Raw genomic sequence first — 20,601 nt, 5'->3', positions numbered from 1 at the left:
CTCCTTTGCAGAAGTTTGTCAATGATATTCCTTTGGATGGAAAATTCTTTGAGACGAAGAATGGCATGTTGATTGGGGTTTCACAGGTCCTCCAGATACAGAAGAATCGTTGCACAGCCAATACCACGACCATACAAAAGGTATTGATGATTACCAGTTTGCTGAACACCATTCCACAGGGTTTCTCTGCCTCCTGAACCAAACCAATGAATAGCAGAAGACCTACATCGTCTCTTCCACACAGATGAGACCGTGTCCTGGGGTCTGACTCCAGCTAATCCTCATATGAAATGGAATCTGGCACCTCGTGTCCTCAGACTCTTTACTTGTGAATTCAGGAGATCTGCAGCTCCTGTGCAGATCACGTTCAGTTTGCTTGCTGGCTCTCTGCCACAGCGCCAGTCACAGGGCAGGCTGGTGAGGGACTGCCAAGCTGTGGAAGGAGAATCCAACCCAAACCTTAAATAACATGACCACAAGCTCCCCTACAAACTGTGTGGGAGTCATGGCCAAAGTCCAGCCCCCATGCATTTTGTGGCTCTTGGCTATCTGAAGATTGTAGGGTCAGACTGAGGCAGGCCTGCCCCGTTACAGATCAGAAAAAAAGTTTGTGCCTTGCATGGAGGAACTCCAGGCCTGCAGAAAGCCCTTCCCCAGCTCCGGAGAGGTATAACGATCTCCTCTGGTTGGTTTTGTGGTACAGTCTCATCACCAGCATGGAGAAATAAGACCTTGTATGGAGCTTCTGGTAGCATCCAGGAGCTGAGGGACATGCATTGTGATTTTTATTCTTTGGTCTTTTGAGCCATGGAGATAAATGCATCTTTGTCTTTGTCCCAGCCAGCACCCTGTACAGCACCATTTGTAATTCAAGACTAGTGTCTTGGTGTGACGTGGGTAGAGGGCACACATGTGACTTGTCCTGTTCTCTGTGCCCTAGTCAAGATGCGGCAAGTGTGAGAAGGGGATCAAGTGTCCTCCTGGATCAGTTCTTGTGGTGAGTCTTTGATTCATGTGGCATCTCACAGACTTCACAGACTTTGCTTTGATGTCCCATCACAGCTCTAGAGATGTCATCTCGTTACCTGAAAAAATATGCTGTTGAGTCCTCTGTGACTCGTTCACTAACAAGGTTTGTAAGAGAAAGCAGAAACCAAGGGAGGTTTATGCAGGCAAAAGACAAATGTGAACTGTGAAGATCTTAACAGAGTTGGCGTGAGGCCTTTGCCTGCATTTCAGGAGCCCTTTAGAGCATCTAATGTGAGGACTTTCCCCATTAGGGGAGGAAACTAGATTTCTTTTTTGATCTCTCACTCCTTAGACATTATCATTGAGAATAGGGGGTGCCAATAGCAATTTTCTAGCCCAGACCACGGGTACGTTCACAAAGGTGGGCTGGCGGAGCCTGCAGCTTGTTTGTGAGTGAGTGACAAATGTTTCCAGGGAGGAAAACAATGAAATTCTTCATCTCTGTGCTGGATATTAATTGCCTAGCAGCCACATCTGGTTTTGTAGGCTTCATTACTTTACTCTATGTCCAAAAAATGCCAATTGCTTTTTCTTAGCTGACATGTATACCACAGATTTGACAGGTAACAAAATCGGCTGTGTGGGGTCACCTCACACCAGGCCTAGTGATGCCTCATTGCTTTCAGCTCTGGGACATCTGGATGTTTAGGGCAGTTCCTGTAGGACAAAAAGAATTATTTCTCTGTTAGGCAAGAACACTGCCATATTGTAGTATCTTCTATCTGTATCTGTGTTAATTATATTTGCAGGAACTTCCAGGAAGCAAGAACCTCGCTCACTGTAAATTGCGCTCTGGGGATACAGGCTGCCATTTCACCTGTGCAAAAGTTTCTCTGGTAAGAAAAACATTTGTCTTGGATTCATTTTGACAAAAGCAAGATGGGTGTTAGAAATACAGCCATGGAAATACAGCCTGTGCTGACATCCTGGCTGAATTTGTGCCATTGCATAGCTGAGAATGGGCTTGTCTGGGAGTTGCTCTCCATCCTGGAGATAGAGGGCACTGGAGAAAAATCAGACCTGCGGAAATGTCTGCACGGTGATGGATTGTGGTCTGCAGCACTGGGATTGTTGCTTTGGGCTTTGTTGTACAGAGGAAGAGAAGGAGTTGAATGTTTGTGGTCAGGTTTCCTAAGGAAATGAGGCATGAATGATGGTATTTTGCTTGTGCATGTGCCTTTCTGAGTAACTGATGAATAACTGGGAGCCAAACCAAAGGGAGGAACAGGTCTCACAGTCACTGTGCCCCCACCAGTTCTCTGAAAGCATGTGGCTGGGAGAAAACTCTTCCCATGTAAACATGTAAAACATGTAAAAACATGTAAAACAAAGAGGAAATGGTAAAAGAAAGGCTTGTGTGAATCTGACCCCTTCTACATATAGAATCATCTCCCTGGAAAGTTTGGTGGGAATGGGAGATTGAGAAGGGAGAGAGGCAGCTGGACAAACTGTACCCACAAGCAGAGGTTCAGTCAGCCCAGCCCTCCCCGGGCACTCCTGCACTGGACGATGTTCCTCTTCATCCGTATTGTCCACCTTGGTCCCATCATGGTTGCCTCCCTCTGTGGGTGAATGCAGAGAGAAAGGAGAGCAAAGAAATCAGGCTTCTGAACTGACCTGCTTTCTGGCAGAACCTCTTTCTGCCCAACAGAGTATCTCACTGGTGGGACACAATAGGAGATAAGCTGGATGGGCACAGGACTGAACATTTTTTTACTAAATGAAGAGCATTGCTCAAGTGGCTACACAGACCTTTATGCAAGGATCTTTCTCGCTCCATCCCACCTGCAGACATCTAGTCCCTTCATGAGTTGCCAAAAATGAAGTCTGTCACATAGTTAAAGGAGTAGAGTAGCTTCCAGGAGTAGAGTTGCTTTTGCTATCTCCTCTGTGCTGCACAAGATGGCTCACCCCAGCCTGTTCTTGTTGGTTCCACAGAGGTCTGTCTGCTGCCCTGGCTACTACGGACACATGTGCGAGATGTGCCCAGGGAAGCCAGGCCAGTGGTGCTCCGGGAACGGGGAGTGCCAGGATGGCATCGAGGGCAGTGGAGAGTGCCGATGCCTGGAAGGTTTCCACGGAACTGCCTGTGAAATGTGTGAAGTGGGCCGATACGGAGCCGACTGCAAATCAGGTGACAGCGATGGCTATTGCAGCTTGTGCCCAGTGTGCTGCTCACAAGGGAGAAAAGCAGCCCCAGGACCTCTGAGACAGGCTAACAGCTGGTGGGCCACCAAGGGAAGGGTGGTGGGAGGGAGTGCTGGTGGTCAGCCCCATTTTCATCCTCAGCATGACTGACTGCTGTGCTGCTCATCCTGATGTCACCCAAACTATAGAAAGTTGGGGTGGTCTGTTCCTGGGCTTTGGGCCTGATGGTGAGGTAACAAGAGCTGATACTCCCGTAACATTTTCTTTATGGCAGCTAGGATTAGGAATAGAACAGAGTGAAGTGGAAGTGAGACTCTGCTTGTGAGGCCTGTTTGGTTTGCCAATGATGAGCATTTATTCTTCCCCTGCAGAATGTGCCTGTGACAATGGCATATGTAATGATGGACTGCAAGGCGACGGGAGCTGCGACTGTTTCCCTGGGTGGAAAGGCCCGACCTGCCAGGAAAGTACGCAACTGTGAAGGGGCTTGTGGTGTAATAGCAGTGGTTTTGGTGGAGAAATCTGAGTGATTCTCTTTAGCTGCTGGAGCAAATCTGCATTAGCTGAGCAAGGTGGCCACAGTTGCATGTACTTGCATCCCTCAGAAAGCTTATCAGACTGTCCTGACTCATTCTTGCACGTGAGCCACATTTCTGTTGTGACTTCCCCAACAGCACATGAGCCGTGGAGTTGAGTGAAACTAACCTAGGAAAAATCATATCATCTTTTTCCATCTCCACTGAGATTTGAGGCACTTCAAGAACAGCCCTTAACCTTGGGAGAGAAAAGGAAGCTCCCAGCCAGACTGGGTTGACCACGACTCCTGTTACTTACCTAAGAAGGTGGCAGAACTTGATTTAAAGCCTCCAAAGTGCTCCAGTGTGTCTGCTGGATTGCTTTTTCTGCTCCTGGATGCATTGATTTAGGTGAACTCAGGCTACAGCCTGCAGTTCTCAATGAATCTGCCAATCTGTGTAGTAGTATGTCAAAGATGTGATCCCATACCCCAGAAACAAATGATTACCATTGGGGTGGGAGGGAACATGAGTTCTAAATCCTTTGAGATTGTAAAAGTTTGCATCCAAAAACTGAGTTTGTAGTGACATTAAATCTTTTAGGGGCATTTAGAAATGGAAATTGAATTGAACTGTCCTATTGGTCTAAATGTAAAACATGACACAAGCTGAATGGGGCAAAGCCAAAGGCCCTGAATATCTGAAATAAGAAGGTTTCAGTCCTTGCTTCATTCCTAGCAGTGTGGAGGCCACATGGAGAGGTTCAAATTAAACCATTAGCTCAGAAAGAGAACATCAAATTCACTCCTTTGTGTAACACCAGAACAAAATACCATGAGGGTTTTCCTGCTGCCAAGAAGGACATGAGGGTCAGCATAAGTGCTGGTGTGCCTGTCATCAGTCTGGGCACAGCATGGCAGTAGGGCTGTTTGGAGGGTCCTTTACTATAGATGGTAAAAGTGTCCACAGTAAGCACTGTACTGAAAATGCCAGGTCATTTTTGTGTTTTCTGTTGCAGGAATCAAGACTGACTTATGCAATAACACTTGCCATCAAATGGCCAAGTAAGTACAGCTGAGGAGCTGGATCATTATGAGAAAGTCACTTGTTTATGCTTTACATAGAGTGATTCTTTGTTTAGAGCTTCACAGGGGGCTGTTGGCTGTACCTGCTCATTAATGGTGCATAAAAATCAGTTTCATCTTGGAAATATTTTTAGTCATAAACCCCATCTACTTTCCCTTAAGATTTTGTTCGTTCAAACATAAAATATTTCCAAATAACTTCCATACATATGGATGGAAGAAAGTAGAGACTCCAAGCTGCTCCAAGTCTGGCCTTAGTCATGGAGCAAAGCAAATAGACATCGACAAGCCCTCTCTGCCTTGCTTCCTCCCACCAAGGAATTATGTGGGCTGATGTACTGTAAGGACTCCCTTTCGCTGCCCTCTCCACCCATTATCTACTCTCCCATTTTGTGGTACTGGCACAGTCCCCTATATTGTGCCATGCAGAAGTGTGGGGGCACAGTCAAGGAGCATGGTGCAGGGTGTGAAGCCTGTGCCTGGGTACCAGCTCCATGGCCAGCTTCTGTGGTGGTTTCAGGTGACTTATAGCAGCCTTTATCAAACCCACCTGGCCCACAATTTAGGCCAAGCATGTCTTCATGACAACAGGTGGTTGTCATTCAGGCCTGGAGCCCACAAAGGAGCAAAGCATCATTTGGAGTTAGTGTGAGTGGAACCAAGTGATGCTGTCCAGGTGTGTTCCAGCTGCGTGTGGCTGTCCAAAGTCACAGGCTCATTTCTGGGCTGCTGCCAGATGGTCACTAGGCACCAAATGCTATCAGCCACCACCTGCCAGAGCCCTCCTCTGCTCCTTCATGACCATGAGGAGCACTGGGTAGCAGAGAGGAGGAAAGTGCCAAGCTACGGACAATGGGCTCTATGTTCTATGAGTAGTACAGCAGCTACTCAGTCTCCTTGTTTTTGGCAGTAAGCCTCTGGCATACTGCCAAGATGATGGGCATCCTCCTCAGATGATCTTTCTGGAATCTCTAGAGCCTTTTGATGTGGCAGAGCTCTTCTTCTGCTGAGCACCACACCCCTTTTCTAGGTGGGTTTTGCTGCTTACCTGTGATATTTTTGGGTTGATTCTTTGGTGCCGTAAAGAAATAGTAACTTTGGGCATGTTCTTCCTTTGGTCATTATGGATGCTAGTGGATGCTAATTTGCACATGCTAGGCTTGTGTAGCGTGTGTTTCCCACTGGCCAAGCAAATCTGGAGATGTTCTCAATGATTGTTTTTCTGTTTTGTTTCAGCTGCCTGAATGGCTCCGCAGATTCCCCACCCATGTGCTCCTGCTCTGCTGGATATACAGGGAATGGAACCCATTGCACAGGTATGTTTGGCAACTGTGGCCAAGGTTCAAGATTGTGCAGGAAAATTGTTTTTCTGATCTAACCATTGGTCATCAGTTAGCTAATACTGTGATGGAAGGACTTGTTAGTGCAATTTGGGGATTGTCTAAGCTGAGCATGACTTTTGGACTGGCCTCTCACAGATCTGGATGAGGATCCTGCCTTTAAAGGACCTACAGTTCCACTGAGAGAAAAAAAAAAAGGGGGGGGGGGGATTTTAATAAAATAATGTGATTTTTATTAAGATGCATGATCATTCTGACACTGTTCATCTTCCCTAGATGCTCTGAGCTGATTCTACTTCTCTTGTTTGTGATCACAGAAATAGATCCATGCATTATTGATCACGGTGGCTGCTCCATAAATGCTGTGTGTACTAAAGTGTCCCCAGGAGAGAGAACCTGTGTTTGCAAGGAAGGCTATGCTGGAGATGGGACGCTGTGCCTGGGTGAGTGCTCAGTGCATGTTTTGATGATGGTGGCAGGACACCATCCACGCAAAAGGGAGTTTCAGGCTAAAAGCATTAAAATTTCAGGTTAAAGCACTGAATAATTTGATTCTTCTTTCAGTATGTTTATGCAGTCATTGTTTCAGAGTCGGTAATTGCTGGCTTACCTTGATTCAGCAGTGTTTCTGCTTTTTGTTGAGGTGTACACACATTCACGTACCCATGTACCCACGTACCTGTAGGTGCTCAGTGTGCTCCCAAATTCCAACCAGCCATGGGGTCACTGCTGTCCCAGCACAGTGCCACCTGAAACTGGGCAGGGAGCTCACGCTGCCCTTGGCACCTGTCTCTCTGGATGGCCTCAGACCAGCATTTTGTGGTGTTCTGAGATGGGACTGGAGCTGTGGGGGAGTCCAGTCTTCTTGTACCCTTTAAAGCATGCTCAGACGGATGTGGCATCTCAGCAGGCAGATTTATCACAACTCAGAGACCTACGCACGGCACAAGTAAAACTTGTAGTTGTTCCCTGTTCCTTTGCTATCTCAAGTTACTTTGCCATGAAGATGTTTCCCAATCTGGGCAAGTCCTCCCTGTCGCTTTACCGATACCTCTTTGACTCACCAGCTGCCTTGGACAGTCCTCAGCACTAACATGGCCTTACTGTTTTACTGCAGAAATTGATCTGTGTCTTGAAAGCAACGGGGGGTGCCACGCCAACGCAGAGTGTGTTAAAACAGGCCCACGGAAGGTGAGTAACTACGTTGAATGTCAGGGCAACATTATTATGAAATTTGTCACAGGTGTCTAATTCTCTCAAAGGCAATCCTTTCCATGGCAGTGCTCTGCATTGGGATTATTACCTTCCACAGAGAATGTTGCCTGGGAAGGGCTTAAAAAGCTTGCTGCTTCCTTGAAAGTGGATGCTTTCTGTTGGCCAGAGGCGGGAGGCACCCTCAGCCTGTAGTTGTTGGCACAAACATGTTTTTTTCCATGAAGGAATGGAGTGTGTGACAGATGCTTTCCACCCAGCTCAGCCATTGTGTTTTCTTTGCTGGGCTCAAGTTTCAGACTGAGCATCTGTTTTCCCTCCAGGTTGCCTGCAACTGTCTTCCTGGTTACAGCGGGGATGGCGTGAGCCGGTGCAACCCCATCAACTTGTGTGAACAGGTGTGTCTGCATTTTGCTATTACTAGGGGTGAAGGCCGCAGCCTTGATCCCAACAGCTAACAGCAACAGCAGGGTTAGGCTGCGTGCTTAGAGCTGTCTGTCTTGCCTTTTTACATACCTAAGGGATTTCCCAGTGTGTTTGGTTTCCACTGCTTCTCACAGTGACCCACAAGTATCTCAGCCACATAGCACCAAGACTGGATGCCCCTCTTTTGGGAGAAGCAGCACAGCAACACAGGGTTGAAGGCACGTGGGCTTGTTTCTCTGTTTTACTCAAAAGAGTAAGCCGTGCTCACAGCATCTCTGCTAAGTCTATTTGCGATCTCTTTGCATCCCAGATTTTGTCATTGTTGTGGCTTTCAAAAATAGGGTACAAAAGTCTTGTTTCACACTAGGATTTGATGTTGAAAAGCCCTTGATAATCTAAGTGAAGTTTATTCTAAGGCACTCAACAGATGGACGAATGGCTTCCTTTCCGCTGGGCTGGGTATAGTTAGCAGCTCCTGCAGGCAGGTGTGGTCATGCAAATTGTTGGTGATGCCTTTCCATGCAAGTCTTTTGCTCTTCTTGCCAGAACAATGGAGGCTGTAGTCCCTTTGGGCTCTGCAAGTACACGGGTCCTGGCACTCGAAACTGCTCCTGCTCTTGGTACAGTGTCGGAGATGGCTTCACCTGCCATGGCAAAGTGTATCAGGTGAGAAACATGCACAGCATCTTCTGAGTTCAGGCCTCCTGCCCCACAGCAAACTTCCCTTCAAGCATGAGCTGTGGATCTATAGCGTCATATCAATGTGTGTGTGTGTGGTATAGGAGCAGAGACAGCTGCTCTGAGGTATATTTGGAGTGCCAACTTAGAGAAGAGAATCACAGTAAAGCAACCTTGCTCCAAAGGGAGCTGCGGTATGAATATGAACATTGTGCTGCTCTGATGGCAGCACTGGCTATGCCTCCAGGCATGTCACATTTTATTAAGGGCAAATTTCTCCCCTGGAAACCCACTTCTTCCAGTCTGTGGGTTCAGGGCATGTGTCACCTGTGGCCATGCCAGCACGTGGGATCTAGTCTGGAAGGAGGCAGTCTCTCTCCTGCTCTGTTGCCAATCTGGTGGCTGTCCTTGGGCACATAGGTGACCGTTTCTGGTAATGGCAAATTAAAAGCAGCCATGCCCATAACAGAGCTTAAAGAAAAGATAGACACTCAGTTTTGTGCTTCTGCTCCTGTGTGTTCAGGAGAGGAGCTTGCCCTGCCAAGGCTATGCCTGCCACTCTGGTAGCAGCACAGTGGGATTGCAGCAGGTGTTTTGTGAAGCACTCGAGGTGTCCCATGAGCACTGAGGCAGTTCAACCTATGAGACAGCCACTGCAGAAGCAGCCCGCTTTTGTGTCTCGGCAAATCCTGCCGTCTCCATCTCTGATGTGAATGGTCCAGGCAGAAATCACTGCCTGCTTTGTAACTTCCACGTCATCCATGCCCACAGTGCTGGCAAGGGAGGGAGGGCAAGGTGGCTGTGGTGTGTCAGAAGAACTTGTTGGAGTGAAAGAGGAAGGAGCAGGTCACTGTGCTGGCTGTTGGTGGAAGAGACTCTGCTAATACCAGCTCTTTCTCTTTGTTTAAGGAGCTCGCAAGGATCAAAGACGCATCCGTGTTCTTTAAGATGATACTGGTTAGTGACAAACGGCTTTTCCCGGTCTGCAATTCCCACTTGTATTTTTTGCAAGAGGTTCTTGCTAACTGGAACTGTGTTTTCTCTTTGCCTTCCCACAAATGCTTCCCTGCCACAGGCAGAAAACACCAAGGAGCTCAGTGGAGCAGGACCTTTCACTGTCTTCATCCCACGGGCAGATTTCATAGCAAACACCACAACGGTAAGTGTCCTCCCACCCCAAACACTGTCAGGTGTCTGCCAAGTTCCAGTTGTGCCAGGGTCTCCTGTGGGTATGCCCTGAACTGAAGCAGAGACTTCAGTGAAGAGCATTAAATACATCCCCATTCCCCATCAGTGTAAGGTTTGGATGCAGGCTTGCTGCAGACAGTCTGGGCAGGGGTGCACATGGTTTCTGTTGTAAGGAAACCCTTACTGCAGGCTCTGGTGGTCTTCAAAGACCATAAGACTCTGGAATCTTATGGTCCTCAGAGACACTGTACCAAATCAGTGATGTGTGGTGGCTTTCATTGCCCATGGCTATTAGAGGCTGCTAATAGCAAGGCTTCAGAGTATCCGTGATGAAGACCTCTCATTCCTGCCCTGTTCCCTGGGCACTGCCATCCCACTTCAAACTAGTGGAGACCTGAGGGAGGAGAGATCTTCTTCCAGGACCTGATGAACCAAACAGGTCCTTGACCAGCAGCTTTTTGGTGTCATTGAAGTGGAAGATCCTAACACCATCACTGGCAAGTCCTGCTGGGCAGTTTCACACCACCAGCCCCAGCCTTTTTTCCATGGGCCTCCCCTATAGAAGGGAACAATTCCCAAGGACCATGTACCCCAGGCATCACTTGTTCAAGGCCAATGTAGCTATTTGTCCTCCATCAAGGGACCTGAATGCTGTTCTTTGTTGTCTTGATTAAATTTCCCAAAATTCTTGAATGGATTTGTGCATTCGCTGTGTTTTGAGGGAAAGAGCTTTCTACCAGGATGGATCAACAAGGCAGGCCAAGCAGAAGAGCCTGAGGCAATCCAGGTCTCCCTCATCAGGTCTGTGCCTCTCCCACAAGACAAAGAGCCCACAGTGTGATCTCCTTCCTGTTTTCTCTCTGTAGTTTGAGGAGTGGAAGAGCAGAGGTCTCCTCCGGGAGCTGCTTCGCTACCACATGGTGGGTTGCCAGAAACTGCTGTTGAGTGACCTAGAAGACCAAGAGTCCCTTACATCTTTATCTGGCCACAAAATAACGATCACAGAGAAAGAGGTAGTTCTCTAACATCATTCCCTTCCCTGCCTCACTTGACAGGATGTCACTTCTGCTGTCATTTGAAGGCCACGGTGGTGGTGGGTGATCTCCACAGCCTGCAGGTGGCTCACAGGGCCATGCTCTGGTGGGAGTACCTCACTGCATCCCTTCTCTCTCAGAATAGCATCTATCTCAATGGGGAAGCCAAAGTGGTGACGGGTGACATCGTCGGTGTGAATGGGGTCATCCATTTTATCAACAAGATCCTCATTCCAAGTGACCTGGTGGACCATAACATTTCCTTAAAGATCTCACAGGCAAGTCTGAAAGAACATGCCCTAACATCTACCACGGTGAAGACAGGGCTACAGTCTTTATCCCAACAACTTTGGTATTGCTGTCCCTGATAAGCCATTTCCCTGCATCCTCAGCCCAAGGCCATGTGTGGTTCTCCTCCTTCCAGCTCCTAGCCACGTAGGTGATGTCTGAGGACATGGATCTAGCTCATGAAGGTGGCAGCATTTGTGGCATAGCAATATTTGGGCCAGAAGGAGCCATGATCCATCATCACAGAACAGTGCTGGATGTAGGTAGAGAGGTTGTGTCCCGTGCAAACCATCACACTCCTTTTCCAGTGCAGAGCACATTGCAGCGTGGCAGTGAGTGTCCTTCAGATACTCCTGAAACAAGTGCTAGCAGCTTATAGCTCCTGGATTTTTCGGTAAATAACACATTCTCTATTCGTCACAATAGAGTACTGAAAGCCATCCCATCTCCTGCCGTAGCAGCACCTACCCAGCATGAGACAGAGAAGTAGCAGCTGCTAAATGCCATCCCTAGCCATTAGGTGTGACAGCAACAGAGATGAATTTGTCTTGTTTAGCTACTGTGGTTGTAAACCACCTGGTTTCGCCCCTGCACCACCACTCCAGGTCCTGGGGGGGGGGGGGGGCTCTCTGCTGCCAGGTAGAAACTGGCCCTGTGGCAAAAGGCAACCTCCATGGGCTGGAAGGTTCTCACACTCATTTCTACACAGAGATTGGAGCTGTTCCAACCAGTTCTTGCTTGTGCATGGAAAGGGAGCTTTTCACCCCATAAGGAGTTAGTTTTGTCACTAACACAGCAGTCGGAAGGCTGGCACCAACCACCAAGGCAGACACCGGAATGGATGCACTGGGCTTTGTGACAGGTCGTCTCAATATCTGGGAGAACCACTGCAAGCTACCTATAGAAGGGACTGTGACCTGAGTCAGGCTGGCACGGTGGCTTTTTTCCTGGCGCCTCTTAGTGACAGTTTGTTTTTTTCCTCCTGCAGCAAAATATCACAGAAGTGGCAGAGGCCTTTGGGTACACCATTTATAGCAAGCTGCTGAAGGTGAGCGACCTGACTCCTGCTGTTCCATGGAAAGCTGATGTGTACACATGCGTGTTCACTTTTGGCTTGTGGCTTTTTCTTTGCATCCCCTCTTATCTTGGACAGGATGCGGAGCTGCTGCCACTGATTAGTAACCCTCTGCATAGACCCTTCACCATGCTGTGGCCTACAGATGCTGCATTCAATGCCCTTTCGGAGAAAAGGCAGGAGTGGCTGTACCGCAGAGAGCATCGGGACATGCTGGCCTCCTACCTCAAAGCACACATGATCAGAGACACAAAGGTAAATGTGACACCATTCCACCCACAGCAGCTTTACATGCTGCCGTGTCACACCCCCTCTCAGTGTGGCTGCTGACCCTGTTCCTCACCAAGCAGCATCCCCTTTTCGAATACGAGCAGCCAGTTTTGCTTGTCTCTCCCATGTTCTTTTTCCCTTCTTAGATTGTTGCTGGTAACATGCCCCAAGTCAAGTTCATACGGACCATGCACGGCTCCACCATCTCATTCAGCTGCAGCAAAACCCACACGGTACGCGATGGTGATGCCAGGCTCTGCTTCCACTGTCAGCTGATGCTCTGTGTTGATCACCAGCAGGAAGGGAACATAGAGTTGGGATGCTGGCCCTTTAGAGAGGCTCAAGACTCAGAGGCCAGCTGGCAGGAAAGGGCAGAGGCACATGTATCTACAGACACCTGCAGTGCTGACCAGATTGCTAAGCCAGCCGTGGGGTGCCATGACCTTTCCAGGGCATGTGTCGCGTGGACGGAGACCATTTCTTAGGAGAGGTGGCTGTGAAAAATGACATTTGGGTGGCTAAGGACATGAGTGCAGAGAGTCTGAAGAGTTCTCAGGGTGACTGAGAAGTCATGACAGCCAAAAAGGGTGATCCTCAGGTAGTGCAGTCAGGGTATGGGATGTGCCAGGATCACAAGTTGTTTTCTTCCTTTGGTAGGGGGAGCTTATGGTGGGGAACGGTGATGCCATGATCGTTCAGAGGCACATGGAGTTCAGTGGGGGCATTGCTTATGGCATCGATAAACTGTTGGAGCCACCAGATCTGGGATCTCGGTGTGATGAGTTCGTCTTCGTTGAGCTGCAGGTGAGCACTTCAGATAAAGTTGAAGAGAACCTGCACTGTCTGTTGAGCCCTTGCCAAGGAAGAGGGATGTTAGGAGGGCTTACCGCTCTTCCTTGGCAAAGCTCAGTGCAGCTGAGAGAGGCAGAAATGCATATTAAGTTGCTTTGGGGTTTCTTTCTCCCCTTCACAGAGATCTCCGGAGAGCTGCGGACTCTGTGGCTTCGAGCCGCCCTGCCCTCCTGGCTCAGTTCATCGGGTAAAGCTCCCATCTTTGCCACCAAGGTGGCCTGTTGCAGGGCTGATGACAATACCCACGTGCCCCTCGTGTTTCAGCCACAAAATGAGGGCACACCTTCGTGTAGCAAGTCCCTTGGTTTTTGGTCACACTGTTTTGTAGAACAGGAGATGGGCTGAGCAATGTGGGATCAGGGACCACAGTGGTCCTTACCTGGTCAATCCCAAAGGGGTGACAGGGCTGCATGGGTCCAGCTTCATCCCTGAAGTAGTACGGGGGGGCTTTTGGGAGGGAGTGTCACAGCAAAAGAGCTCAGGCTGGCCGCTGGAGCTTCCCCGGGGATCAGGTGGGGAGCAGCTTTGTGCCCTGCTCACTGCACTGCCCATTGTCCCTCACATGCTGGGTTCCTGGCATGTCCCCATGTTACTCCCACGGCTCACCAGCCCCACCACATGTTAGGAAGCCTCTGCTTCTCGGTATAAAACTGAATGGGTGGCACAGAAATGTCAAGGTGAGGTGTCAGGGACACAGTATCCAGCGACAATGTGGCAAACTCTGTGTTTTGCCTGTTTCCTCGCAGGGGGGAACCAGGGGCTGCTACTATTACGGAAACCAGCTGTTCAGAAACACTTTTCTGTTTCACCACTCCTCCTTGTTGCGGCCATCCTGGCCGCCCTCCCCGTGGGACCCCCTCAGAAGACACTTCTCTTCCAGGGGGTCTAGGAAGCAAGGCTGTGAGAGGATCTGCATTTCCACCCAGTGGGTCCCCCAGTGCTGCAAGAACCACTATGGCCGCGACTGTCGGGGTAAGGAGGCGTGAGACCCTTCCTGGCCCTTTCTCTCATGCCAAGAAGGCAGTTTCATTCAGCATGGATTTCTGATGCCTACAAATACACTTCCCCAGGGAAGGGGAAGGGAAAGGGTGGGCAACACCCCAGGGGAGGAACCCCAGCCCATAAAGGGTGTCGGGAACAATCGATCCCCTGTGGATGGTATTGTACCAGGGAATTCCCTTTCCTTGATGAATCCCATGGGGAGCCCTGGGCGCCAGGCAGCTGGCGGTAGTTGTCACACATATCACTGGTCCCTAGACGTATCCAGTGCACAACCATTCCCAGGCACCTGCCCCTCTGTGCTTCATGCACAGGCAGCTTTCATGTACCTGGATGAGTCTGCTGCCAGGTTAGCATGGGGCAGGCCAGCACAGACTCAGCATCCCTGGGAGCAACCAGGCTGGAAACCAGGCCAAATTTGCTCTTCTTGCCCTCATTCCCAAAGCTTTTAGTCAGGGGATGTCCCCAGTGCTCCCTCCCAGGACTGCCAAACACGCTGTAAGGCACATTCACATGGCACCTGGTGCACAGGCTCTGTGCAGGGCAGCAGGCACTCCCCTCCGGTGCAGGGCCACTTTGTCACCACTGCCTCACTGAGCTGCCCCATTTACAGCATGCCCGGGAGGGCTTGAGGCGCCATGCGGTAACCGTGGTACCTGCGACGACAAAATCCGAGGCTCTGGGAGGTGCAACTGCAGCCAGGCCTTCATTGGGACCAGCTGTGAGCTGTGTGCTCCTGGCAGATACGGGCCCAGCTGCCAAGGTAAGGGTGCACAGATGGTTTGTACACAGATGACTGCAGCACATGGTGCTATTTGGAAGGGGGGATAGATGCTGGGTGACTTTTTTGCAGCTTACAGCATGGGAATCAGCTCTGCCACGTGTGGCTGTTCCCCACAACACTCGGGTCAGATCTCTAGGGCTGGGGACACCCCTCCCTGGGCTCTCTGCAGGACAGCTGTTGCGCCAGGTGTAGTTTCAAGAAGGCTCTGGGTTCAAAGACCCCCTTCTGGTTTGTCACACCCAGCTGAGAGCCCGTGTTTGGCCGAAATACTGGGGTGTGCTCAGCAGGGACCTGTGCCCATGTGAGGCAAGGGGAAGGAAAAGGCAGTTTCCCCTGTCCCATGCTGGGCAGATCTTGACTCTCCAGGAACGTTTTTAAGGGCTGATTATTGGCAGGGACTCAGAGGGAGAAGGCATCACTAGAAGTGCCCAAGAAAGGGAAATGCTGGGGGTCTGTGGGAGCTTCCCCTCCTGCGTGGAGGATACGTCCTGCAGAGATGGGGGGGTCTGGGCTGGCAGCAATGGGAAGGGGTGTGCGTGCGTGTGTGTGTGTGTGTGTGTGTACTGCCATGGCTGCCTGTACACACTGCTCACACAAGCACATTTCTGTCCCGTGGCCTTTGGCTGCAGTGCAGGCAGGTGCCATTACAGCATTCTTTACCCATTCCTCACAGAATGCAAATGCACGGAGAACGGTGTGTGCAATGGAGGACTGCACGGCGATGGCTTCTGCTTCTGTGCTGAGGGCTGGACTGGAGAACGCTGTGAAACCAGGCTAGGTGAGGGGTGCCAGGCCCCACCGCTGCCTAAACCCTGACTTTGTACTGCCCCCAGTGTGAGGGACAAGTCCTGTTCCCACAGTGCTGCTCATGGTCTTGCCTTGGGACAGCACAGTGCTCCTACAGCAACCCTGGGGGTGTTTCTTTGGGGCTGATGAATGGCACCTCCCACAACCCCCAAAAAACCCTGGTTCCATCACCTGCTGTTCCCTGGGACTCAGAGAACGAGCAGCCAGTCAGAACTATCTCCAAAAAGGAGCTATCAACTGGGGGGAAATGGAGGGCCACGGCTTATCCTGAGAGCTGGTCTCAGTTACTGAACTCCACAAGGGTTGGGGAGCCTCTGGGGCAGAGGCAGGTGGTGGCAGCCATGCCCGTGTTGCAGCCTTTGCATCACACGTGTGGTTTTCTGACCTGTGTGCACTCTGGTTTCAGTCATGACACCTGAATGCTCGCCGCCATGTCATCCCCAAGCTGCCTGCCGCTCCGGCAACCTCTGCGAATGCAACCTACACTACGAGGGAGATGGTAGAATGTGCACAGGTGAGGGGGAGCCACCAGGGGATGGGGTGGCAGGGTGGTGAGAGAGGGTAAAAGTGGACAACGTGGCACGACAAGAGGTGACAGCCTCCTGAGCAGTTCCATGGAGGAAGGCAAGACAGACAGACCACCAGGGGACTGAGCAAAGTAGGTTAGTTAACGCAGTGCTTTTATCCGTACAGTGATTGACATGTGCAGCCAGGACAACGGGGGGTGTGCTGCACAGGCACAATGCACGCAGGTTGGTGTCAACATCTCCTGTGCCTGTGCTGCTGGGTACCGAGGAGACGGCTACGTCTGCGACCCCATAGACCGGTGTGCAGATGGAAGGAATGGGGACTGCAGCGAGCACGCCAAGTGCATCAGCACTGGTCCAGTGAGTACATCCCATATGTCGAGGGGCATCTGCATGCCTGTGAGAGCAGCTGCAGGACAGTGATGTGACCGTGTCCCCTGCTGCTGTAGGCCCCCTGCCTGCCCGGCCTCTCTGGTCTCAGGTATTGCGCTCATCCTGCAGGCCCTGCTAATGTATTTCTGAGGCCATTTCCCCCCATCCCTCTGTCCAACAGGTGTAAGTGGTGCGAGTCATGGCATTTCTGGACTGTTGTGGGGGTTGTGGGGTGGTCCTCTGGGGACGATGCCAGCCATTTTGGCAGAGGAACCAGAGCTGCTCACTGCAGAAGGGACACAGAACGTGATGCAGTGCAAGACTCATGAGCCATGTACCCATGAGCTGAGCTGTCTTACAAACAGCACGTGGCAAGGAATCAGTGTGACATTTTTGGCAGGGTTATGTGCAATTGGGTGTGGGACAGAAGGATGTAGGACAGAAGCCATGCAGCCTAAGGGTCGCACGTTGTGCCACGGTCCTGGTGGGCTGCGGAGGCATTCTGAAGGCTCGTCCCCAGGTTCACAGGGATGCACAGTTTGCCAGCTCTTTGCATGTTTTCACATGCCGGCCTTCCTTCGTGCTGCAGAACGAGCGGCGCTGTGAGTGCAAGCGGGGCTATGTTGGCGATGGGATCCAGTGCCTGGAGGAGGCGGTGCCACCCATGGACCGGTGCCTGGACAACAACGGGCAGTGCCACCGGGAGGCCATCTGCACCGACCTGCACTTCCACGGTGAGCATGCTGTGATATGAGCCATGATGAGACCACCCTCCGTCATCCTTCACCTTGTGGCTGGGGCATCCCTCAGGAGAGGTGGGAGAAGCAAGGGGCCTGGACTCGTTACTGCAGCTTGGTCTGGTTTTCACAATCCCTTTTTCCCCTCCATGTTATACAGGGGAGGATGAACCTGCACCCATCCTCCGCACCCACCCTTGGCTGGCTGTGCCACCTGCACTCAGACAGGGGACCCACGCTGCGGGGAGCAGGCTGGGAGACTGCTCGCTTTCGGTGCTGTGCTGATGCTCCTGGGACTTGTTATTTTGCAGATAAGACGATGGGTGTATTTCATCTGCAGTCACCCCGAAAGAAGTATGACTTCACTTACGAGCAGGCACAGAGGGCCTGCGCGGCAGAAGGCGCCTCCTTGGCCACTTTCCGGCAGCTCTCGGCAGCACAGCAGGTCAGCAGGGTGGGGGCACGGTGTCCATTTGCCTGTCGGTGCTTCCTCAGCCTCCAACAGAAGAAGTCGTGGGGACAGCAGTGGGCAGCCTTACCAAAAGCATTTGCTTTTGGTAAAAAAGCTGCTCTCCCTGGTGTATGTAGCCAATTTCAGCAGCCCAGAGGGTGATCAGGTCGTGGTAGCCTTTATTCAGTAAGTCATCCCCAAAACGACTGACATGGGACAGCTGAGGCAGGAGGGATGAACCTCAGCTGGTCCTTCGCTTTTGCCCCATGGTCCATGAAACCAGGAGGGCTGCTGGCTCCCACTAGCCATGCTGGGACATAGCTTGAGGTAAAACCCAGCCCTTTACATGCCAGGAGAACACAGTCTAAGGCTGCACGATGGAAGTGTGCGTGAGGGCACACAAAACCTGGCCTGGAGCTATTATTTTTTAATCTAACGATCCATTTTCCTCTGCCAGATGGGATTCCATCTGTGCCTGGTGGGGTGGCTGGACAACGGCACGGCTGGATACCCCACGGCCTACCCCAACCCCAGCTGCGGGGCTAACCGGGTGGGCATCGTGGACTACGGCACCAGAAGCAACCTGAGTGAGACCTGGGATGCCTTCTGCTACCGGGAGAAGGGTGAGTGGCATGAGCACCTTCCCTGGAGAACATCCTGCCCAGCACAAGCGAAGGCTGCGGGGACAGAGCTGCCCTGAGGGCACATCCCCTCTCCCCACACCCGTGTCAGGAGGGAACACGCTGAGGGCCACCCAGAAGCCAAGGCAGTGGGGGTCTGTGCAGCCACCGTGGGCAAGTCAAGGCACAGCTCGATGTTCCTTTGCAGATCTGGTGTGCACCTGCCGGGAAGGGTTTGTGGGAGATGGGTATTCCTGCAACGGCAAACTCCCCGAGGTGCTCGCAGACCACCCTCGCTTCTCCACCTTCTATTCCGTAAGCAATGAGCTCCTGGGTCCTTGGTGTGCCAGCAGCTGGGCACAGGGGGAACGGGAGGGATCGAGGGCAAGCAGGAGGAACAAGAGGGGTTCAGCCTGTGTGCTGGGGCAGAATGCAAACAGCAAGGCCTTTTCTTTCCAAGGTCGGGGGGATGCTTGTTGGGCTGAGCATGATTACTGCTTCAAGCTGACTGCAGTGTCCTAATGGGGAAGATTTCCTGTCTTTTCCAGATGTTGCTTGATTTTGCCAATGACACAGAAGAAGGATTGGATTTTTTCATCTATTTGTCCGATGACTCCGCTCCCAAAACTCTCTTTGTGCCCCTGAATTCTGGCTTTGCAAAAAATGAAGTGAGTGAACAGGGACCAAGTGGCCACTTGAGGGTGCACGGAACAAAGGGGAGCTGTCTCAGCCACTTCTCATCCCCGCTCCGCCTTACTTTTTCAGACACTGACAGGAGAAGAACTGAAGCTCCACGTGTCATCCAGCAATGTTGTGCTCTTCAGCTTCAACCTCACAGCAGGCACCAACATCACATCCCAGTCAGGACATGATCTCCACGTGTCAGACCTTCCCGTGGGGAACGGCACAGAGCAGGCGGTACGTTTGACGTCCAAGGAGGATGGAAAACCCCACAAACTTCCACCCCCCTTCTATTTTGAGACAGAAAACATGGGGAAGGCTTGCTGATCGAGTGCCAGCACCTCTATCCCGTGCTGTAGGGTGCCAGGGGGATCAACGACAAGATGATCGTGGAGTGGGACATCATGGCTTCCAATGGCATCATCCACGCAATTGCGGAGCCGCTGAGGATCCCACCGCCCGCCGTGCACATCAGTCAGGTGAGTGTCTGAGGGCACGTGTGGGGATGGGTGGTGCCAAAGGAGCTGGAGAATAGGGAGAATAGCCCCCGTGCCGGGGCTGCTCCTCTCACTGTTCTTCACCGCAGGTCAACGGCAGGGCCCAGCCCGGGGGCTCTGTGGCCGTGGGGCTGGCGTCAGCCCTGGGCCTTGCACTGGTGCTGGCGGCCGGCGCTGGAGTCGCCTACTGCTGGGTGAAGCGGCGCCAGCAGGATGGGCAGTTCGGGTACCTCCAGGTACGAACGGGGGGGGAGCCCTAGGGCTGGTGTGGGGTTTTCATTCTTCACTTGTAGTGTTTTGTTTTTATTTTTTATTTCTCCTTTTTTCTTGTTTTAATCCCTTTTAGCCTACATTTATTTTTTATTAGATTTTGGTTTTTTATTTTTATTGATTTCATTTTTTTAATTTTTAATTCCTTTTAATCTAGGTTTATTCTTTATTACATTTCGGTTTTTTACTTCTATTTATTTTTCTTGTTTTAATTACTTTTAACCTAATTTATTTTTCATTAATTTCATTTTTATTGATTGTTTTTCTTGTTTTCATCATTTTTAACCTACATTTATTTTTTTATTACATTTTGTTTTTTATTTTTATTTATTTTTCTTGATTTCTTTTTTTAAATTTTCATTTTAATTCCTTTTAACCTAGGTTTATTCTTTATTACATTTCGGTTTTTTACTTCTATTTATTTTTCTTGTTTTAATTACTTTTAACCTACATTTATTAATTCCATTTTTATTTTTTATTTATTGTTTTTCTTGTTTTCGGTATTTTTAACCTATTTTTATTTCATTTTATTTTTATTTTTTATTTTACTGTTCGAAACCCCTTTTTATTTTCATACATTTTTTAACCTAAGGGCGGGCTGCATAGGGTGGGCGGGGGAGGGGCCCGCCCCGAGGGGGCGGGGCATGGCCCAAGGGGGCGGGGCATGGCCCAAGGGGGGCGTGTCCCACTCTACACCTGCCCCACCCCCCTAGGCC

The 20,601-nt window shown here is 50.7% G+C and overlaps 1 protein-coding gene across 4 annotated transcripts in view; it reads left to right on the top strand.

Moving 5' to 3' along the window:
• Nucleotides 1–20,494, top strand: part of STAB1 (stabilin 1) — a 59,435-nt gene extending 38,941 nt beyond the window's left edge. For all 4 annotated transcript variants that reach the window (XM_082768166.1, XM_082768165.1, XM_082768167.1 and 1 more), the window contains 33 exons: nucleotides 12–140; nucleotides 941–997; nucleotides 1,779–1,865; nucleotides 2,968–3,163; nucleotides 3,549–3,644; nucleotides 4,711–4,756; nucleotides 6,014–6,093; nucleotides 6,435–6,560; nucleotides 7,235–7,308; nucleotides 7,653–7,727; nucleotides 8,302–8,421; nucleotides 9,343–9,390; nucleotides 9,509–9,592; nucleotides 10,488–10,634; nucleotides 10,796–10,933; nucleotides 11,932–11,991; nucleotides 12,097–12,273; nucleotides 12,435–12,521; nucleotides 12,946–13,092; nucleotides 13,262–13,327; nucleotides 13,887–14,112; nucleotides 14,753–14,902; nucleotides 15,597–15,701; nucleotides 16,137–16,244; nucleotides 16,424–16,617; nucleotides 17,219–17,363; nucleotides 17,678–17,811; nucleotides 18,275–18,440; nucleotides 18,646–18,752; nucleotides 18,986–19,105; nucleotides 19,203–19,355; nucleotides 19,478–19,597; nucleotides 19,705–20,494. In XM_082768166.1, coding sequence (XP_082624292.1) covers nucleotides 12–140; nucleotides 941–997; nucleotides 1,779–1,865; nucleotides 2,968–3,163; nucleotides 3,549–3,644; nucleotides 4,711–4,756; nucleotides 6,014–6,093; nucleotides 6,435–6,560; nucleotides 7,235–7,308; nucleotides 7,653–7,727; nucleotides 8,302–8,421; nucleotides 9,343–9,390; nucleotides 9,509–9,592; nucleotides 10,488–10,634; nucleotides 10,796–10,933; nucleotides 11,932–11,991; nucleotides 12,097–12,273; nucleotides 12,435–12,521; nucleotides 12,946–13,092; nucleotides 13,262–13,327; nucleotides 13,887–14,112; nucleotides 14,753–14,902; nucleotides 15,597–15,701; nucleotides 16,137–16,244; nucleotides 16,424–16,617; nucleotides 17,219–17,363; nucleotides 17,678–17,811; nucleotides 18,275–18,440; nucleotides 18,646–18,752; nucleotides 18,986–19,105; nucleotides 19,203–19,355; nucleotides 19,478–19,597; nucleotides 19,705–19,875 — 3,939 coding nt within the window. In that variant the 3' untranslated portion in view covers nucleotides 19,876–20,494. The remainder of the gene's footprint in view (nucleotides 1–11; nucleotides 141–940; nucleotides 998–1,778; nucleotides 1,866–2,967; nucleotides 3,164–3,548; nucleotides 3,645–4,710; nucleotides 4,757–6,013; nucleotides 6,094–6,434; nucleotides 6,561–7,234; nucleotides 7,309–7,652; nucleotides 7,728–8,301; nucleotides 8,422–9,342; nucleotides 9,391–9,508; nucleotides 9,593–10,487; nucleotides 10,635–10,795; nucleotides 10,934–11,931; nucleotides 11,992–12,096; nucleotides 12,274–12,434; nucleotides 12,522–12,945; nucleotides 13,093–13,261; nucleotides 13,328–13,886; nucleotides 14,113–14,752; nucleotides 14,903–15,596; nucleotides 15,702–16,136; nucleotides 16,245–16,423; nucleotides 16,618–17,218; nucleotides 17,364–17,677; nucleotides 17,812–18,274; nucleotides 18,441–18,645; nucleotides 18,753–18,985; nucleotides 19,106–19,202; nucleotides 19,356–19,477; nucleotides 19,598–19,704) is intronic.
• Nucleotides 20,495–20,601: the final 107 nt, after the last annotated feature.

The sequence above is a fragment of the Aythya marila genome (assembly GCF_965140915.1).
Source record: "Aythya marila genome assembly, chromosome: 10".
Taxonomy (NCBI): domain Eukaryota; kingdom Metazoa; phylum Chordata; class Aves; order Anseriformes; family Anatidae; genus Aythya; species Aythya marila.
The sequence above is the reverse complement of the archived record's forward strand: the minus strand, read 5'-3'. Positions and strand labels throughout refer to the sequence as shown.